Raw genomic sequence first — 5,949 nt, 5'->3', positions numbered from 1 at the left:
GTTTTTAAAGGTTTCTTTTTCTTTCAAAACTTTTTTTCTGAGGTTAAAACGAAAACTTCTCTTTTGAATAGGATAACGCTAAGAAAATAGGCCCCGGGGCCTCCCACCACCTGTAAATGTTATGGACTGCGTTTAAAATAATGAGGAGTCTTCGTGTTTGCTTCTTCACAGTCTGCACAGCAGTGGAAAGGGAAGGCTGCGTAGGTAACGCTGGACTGCACTGACACGGCTACTCTTTTCTTGCTGTCGCTATTTTTCTCCCTCAGATTTTCAGAACTTGTTTTACTTCTCTATTAACCACGTCGACGCGGAGATCAAGCCGAGGAGGAGCACACCGCATTCATCTTAGGCTGATGGTATAACATTTTATTATCGGCCGTTACTTCCAGTCACAACTGGAGCCACTTTATAACGTAGAAATTTCTTTTTCCTATCTTCAGTAGTGAAAGTCCGTTTTTGAGGATATGTTCTCCAACAACCAGAACACTTTCTGGATTAGTTACTGGCTTGTGGTTTATGCTGACTCCTCCTTCTGTAATCATCTGGTACCTAAAAGGAGAAATGTAGAAAAGGGAAGCGGGTTCATTTCAAATGTAATTGGAGATCTATTATACGCTATTTCTGGTCGAGGCTTCTGTTGTGAAGCACTAAAGGACCCTTTAATAAGCCATTGACAGTGAAAGTTTGCTAAAGGAAAGGTTTTTTTCTCTCCTCCCTCGCATAGGAGAAAGAGAGCAGCAGAGCAGGCAGCATGCTCAGACTCCATTTCTCCATCGGTGTTATACTGTCATTGCTGGGAAGCATTTTTTAAATCTTAAGGTCCCATTTCAGGCTGATCATGGGCCTCCCCCATGTTCTCTGCCCACACCTCGTAGCTGCCGAGTGAATTAGAATTAGGCTGCGATGGCTTTTGAGTCCGCCCGCCTCACTGTCCCATTAGCGCAGGTTTCCAAAGGCACGAGACAATGTGGTCAATCCCTTCTGAGCGCCGAGAGCGTCTTCGATGGAGGGCAAAGAGACAACTGCATTCTTTCTGCCTGCATTGAATTGGTTCCCTTCCTCTCTCTGCTTCTAACATCTGCACTCCCGGCATTACCACCGCTCTCCCCAGGGAACTTCAGCTTCCACATGGCCAAACCTGAGGAATGGACTCAGGAGGTCACTTCCTTGTTTGGCAAATGCTTACTAAGGCCGTTTATAGGCTTAAAAATCTCCTTAGACAGATGACTTATATCAAAGCTGCCGAGTTCCCTTCCTCCATTTACTGAATTTCTACTGTCGATAACAGGCTGGAATTATGTTCACGGCGTGCCACATCGTTCTCTCTGACTTTGGATCAATGCTGATGGGTTGTGGCTATCCCTATATTTACCGATACTGGCCGCAAGCAGAAAGCTTAGGGCAGAATGACTCTCAGTCACTCATGATTCGTTTCCCATCAAAACATAATGATTTACATTTTTTGTTGCCCTCGACCAGTGTTCCTGGTGAAGCAGTAGCTCACAAAGCGCACAGAAGACATCGGAATGACTCGTCTGGAAGTTTTCTCTTTGGCCTCTTTCCTGCCAATCTATCTGTCACCCTCTTGGCCTGTTCCCACTTTTGTACTGAAGTCAGAGTTCGAAAGCGGGAGTCAGTGTAGTTTGGCAGTAAAGGGGAGCTTCCCCATGTGGTTTCTGCGTGATATTTGCAGCAGATCCGGGTCCACAGCTGAAGTTACTTTTGTGGGGCTTTTTACCACATGTTCGGGGAGCACGGCACGAGAGGCCCAAATGTCCCATAAAATGCGGTTTCTATCTGCTTTAGGATACATGATAAAACCAACTCTGCTAACTCTTCTTTGATCCTCTTAAGCCAGTGATTCCCAAAGTGGGCGCCACTGCCCCCTGGTGGGTGCTGCAGCGATCCAGGTGGGCGGTGATGGCCACAGGTGCATTCAGCTTTCCTATTAATTGCTATTAAAATTTAAAAAAAAAATTAATTTCCAGGGGGCTAAGCCTTATTTTTTCTGGAAAGGGGGCGGCAGGCCAGAAAAGTTTGGGAACCCCTGCTCTAAGAGGAATCTGGCAACTTCCCTTTCACCGATTTCCTCGATTTCTAGGTTTATTTTACAAACATCAAAATGAATCTCAGCCCCCCCAGGAGGATGTTGCTGTTCAGTCATTTCAGAGGTATCCGACGTTATGGCTCCACTTGGGGTTTTCTTGGCAAAGATCCTGGACTGTGTGCATTTTGGAATGACTCTACCTCAACTTCCTAAGACGCCTCCCACTTCCTTTGTGGGAGGTGTCTGAAAAAGTATAAAAGGAGGAGAGAGCCCGGGTTTGGGAGCCTTTTTCTCCGGAGCGCCTTTTGCCCCCCGAGAGCTTTGGTCCCAACATAGCTGCCAGAGATCTAACTCCTAACTTTCCCAAACCTTTCTTTTCTAACCCTAAATAAGCCCAGCTAAATACCCCTGGAGTATAGCATAGCCTGATTTTGTTCTGCTCGTAGCCTACCTCTAAAAGGCTCGGGGGTTCATTTCCCTGCCAGGGCTGGGGGAACCCGGCTACCTCCCTTCCCTTCTTTTCCCTACCTTCTCCCCTCCTCCTCCTTTTTTCACAACAACGGGCTCGCCATTTCTTTTTCCTGTTTTTCGCTTTTTAAACAGGGCTAAACGTGTTGCCTGGAGTCACACAGTGAGTATCTCAGGCACTCCTGACTTGGAGCCTGGCGCTCTTTGCTGTACCCACTGATGACTGGACATCTATGTCTCCGTTTGCTTAGAGCAGAGGGCCTGGCACAAAATATGTAACGAATAAATAAATGCTTGTTGATCAAAAAAAGAGCAAATATTCAAAATACTAGAAGCTGGTCTAAAAATTCATTTTCCTTCCTTCTGGTTCCGTCACGCAAAGGACACGGACTCTTGGGTAGCTTTGTTCATCCTACAGACGGGGGGCGACGCCTCGGCCTAGTAAAGGGTTACAGCAGGGGAAAACGGCCTCCTGACGGCTGCCTTTGGACACGGACGCTTTCGTGATCTTACCCTCGGGGGCCGTCTGGAATGGCCTTTGCTTTGCGGCAAGTGTCTAGTACGCTTGTTCCAGGTTCAAGAACCAGTTCGGAGAAGGGAGCTTCTTTAAACAGCTCTTTCAGCTCTTCGTCAGACATGACTTCTAGTGCATCTAGACTGCAGTGATACAGGGCTTGGGTACACCTGAAAAACATGCAGTTCAAAATACGAGTTACTGGAACATGCACTTCCTGCAGGAGAAAAACAGCCTGCGTTTTGGCCCCCCAGTGATCGCGGTAGTCGCAGAATTTCCTAAAATCACTTCATAAAAGAGCAAATATTCTTAAGCTGTCCAGGTCACATGGCTAGCCAGCAGCAGACCTACAGCCTAAATCTCACTGCAACTCTTCTAACTACAGCAGTTCATATTTTCACGAAAGGACAGGAAATCTGCCCCGTTTTAGGTGTGAAGCTGGGATTCCCCACACGTGACGTGGCTTCATAGAGCTGCCACGCGGGCGGAGGTCGCCCACAAAACCGCGCTGGGTGCCGAGGACATAAAAGGTTACCTTTTGGCGGATCCCAATCCCTCCTGGCCGTGAACAAATTTTGTCACTTCTGCTGCAAGCCGTATTTGGGGTCCCCGTTTTTCCGGCGCTTTCGTATGCATCTGCATTATATGTTCGATTTCCGGAAGGGGTAGAAAAGTGAAGAGTTTAAGGTACCTCAGAGGAAAAAAACAGCGAGATAGTCTTCGGTATCACACATAAATTCTCCCTCACACTTCAAAGCAATCAGCAAAGCAATCTCTAACGTTCTGAATCTCTCTGAGGGACCAGGTGAGCCCAGCCCAACTGCAGAGAATCATTCTGGGCCACGAAAAGAACCGGACAAGGCACGGGCTTCGTTTAGAAAGCCCGCGAGACATTTGGAAATTAGAACGTGACGATTCAATGACTTAAAAAGAAAAACTGGAAACAAAGGTCTGATAGAGACAAAACTACATGGAAACAAAGAGGTGCCTGGCCTTTGGGAAATGGGGAGGAAAAACACCCAAGTGGTACATGAGTTACTGGAAAACCAGTATCTGAAACGTGGCTTTGTACCCATCTGACATCAGGCCCACGTGGGACACCCAACCTCGAACTGAGCTCCGTTCCTACCGTTGATCACTTCTTTGTCAGTTGAACACAATTTCGCGTCACATCCGTGCTCTTTGGGTCAAACAGGGTAAAACAAAATCAAAAACCTAAAAGGGATTTTGTTTCGTAATTAGCAGTCAGTGACCCTGTTTCGATTATTTTTAAGTTTACTTTTATTTTTTAAGGAACAAAAATTACTTTTTCCTCTTTTGCACTGGGGGGAAACCCAGGTGTGCCAAATAAGCAGCCTAGTCAAGGGAAACAGATTTCTGCATCCCCCATGCAAAAAGCATCTCCTATTCTGCTCTCCGCGGCCACTTCTCTTACATGGTCGCACAGTCTGGACCCTCAAGTCTGCCAAAGTTTTACTTTTTGTTTTGTGTTTTTACATGACGCTTTTCTGATTCGGCTCACTTCACTCTGCGCCCTCCTCATCCAAGTCTCCCAAGGTTCCGCCGAACGTCGTGCCTTCCTTATTTCTTGGTGCAAATAAAGCCACTCCTAATCTGCTCACTGAATAAGGGACACCCCTTGGCTTCCAACTTCTACGGGACTGCAGAAAAACGGAGTGTACGTGCCTTTGTACACACGGGCCCCATTCCTCTTTACCGGAGCTCCTCTGGGGACAGGCTTCGTAATACGGTCAGGAGAGGCAGGACAGCAGAGTGGATCGAGAAGGGAGGACCCTGGGTTCAAATTTGGCCTCAGACACTTTCTAACTGTGACCCAAGTCGCTAACCTCCAATTTCCTAGCTCGTACCACTCCTCTGCCTTAGCATTGATTCTAAGTATCTAAGACACGGTGAAAGTTAGAAAAAAAAAAAAAAAAAGTAATGCCATTGCGAGGTCAAAGGGCAGACTCGATTTATTTAATGCTTTTGGGGGCAGTTAAAGAGAGTTTCCCGGAATGCTGAGGTCAGCTGATTTGCAGTGTTTCCTATTCTATGGTTATTAAAAAACTGTCCAAGAGTTCAGAACAAATATTTAAAATCACGCTACCAAGAAGCCACCATGAAGTACCACTTTGCAAGCCTTTTCCAAAAGGCACCAGGATGGGGTACACTTATACACACACATAAAACAGCCAAGTAGGAAGCCTGTCACATCGTTGGCCTCCCCTTGGGCTAAGTTTTGGCATCCACAAAACAACTCAACGGGCCTTGCAATGGATCTGTTTTATAACCAACTACTACGAAGCTGGGCTTAGGAAGGAAACTGAGTCCCTGCTGTAAGAAGGGCCCCACGTTTTAGGCCTGAATGCAGCAGAAGGAACTTCAGGCTTCAGACGGTTAACTGACAGTCGTCCGCTGACCTCTGCGGCACGTGACGTCTCCCGGAAGCGGCCACTTACCTCTCTATACAGTCATCGGGCTGGCGGACGAAGAACTGGTAGAAGTCAAAGGGAGAAGTGAGCTCTCTGTGCAGCCACACGGCATTGCCAGCCGACTTCCCCAGCTTAGCTCCTGCTGTGCTGGTAATCAGAGGAACGGTGATGCCGAAGACATCTTTCCCCGTCACCCTAGGCACGAAGAACAGCTTCCATGTTACTCTGTTCATTGGAAGGTGGAAAGACTCGGCCCCTGCCTAGTCCCAGCCCGACTCACCCACGCGCTGGCGGATAAGCTTAAACGGATACAACTTAGGAGCTGCTCCCTCAAACTGTTTAGAGCATTAAAGGCGGATGCGTGTACATGCGTGTACATACGTGTGCACACAGGAAATGAAGACCCGTGTCCTTTCCACATCGCCTCCATGTAATTAATTTCTTCTCAGGAGCTATTTAAACCTTCTGTAGCCCGGTTTCAGAATCAG

General features: G+C 47.3%; 1 protein-coding gene across 1 annotated transcript; it reads right to left on the bottom strand.

Moving 5' to 3' along the window:
* Nucleotides 1-345: 345 nt before the first annotated feature.
* On the bottom strand, nt 346-5,734 carry LOC123254610 (tyrosine--tRNA ligase, mitochondrial-like). The gene is made up of 4 exons (XM_044683595.1): nt 5,489-5,734; nt 3,565-3,720; nt 3,029-3,199; nt 346-549 (listed from the first exon to the last, which is right to left on the bottom strand). Exons 1-4 carry the CDS (start codon nt 5,692-5,694, stop codon nt 390-392), a joined length of 693 nt encoding a protein of 230 aa, XP_044539530.1. The 5' UTR covers nt 5,695-5,734; the 3' UTR covers nt 346-389.
* Nucleotides 5,735-5,949: the final 215 nt, after the last annotated feature.

Source organism: Gracilinanus agilis, unplaced genomic scaffold, assembly GCF_016433145.1.
Source record: "Gracilinanus agilis isolate LMUSP501 unplaced genomic scaffold, AgileGrace unplaced_scaffold266, whole genome shotgun sequence".
NCBI lineage: Eukaryota > Metazoa > Chordata > Mammalia > Didelphimorphia > Didelphidae > Gracilinanus > Gracilinanus agilis.
Note: the sequence above shows the minus strand (reverse complement) of the source record. Positions and strands in the feature narration are given on the sequence as shown.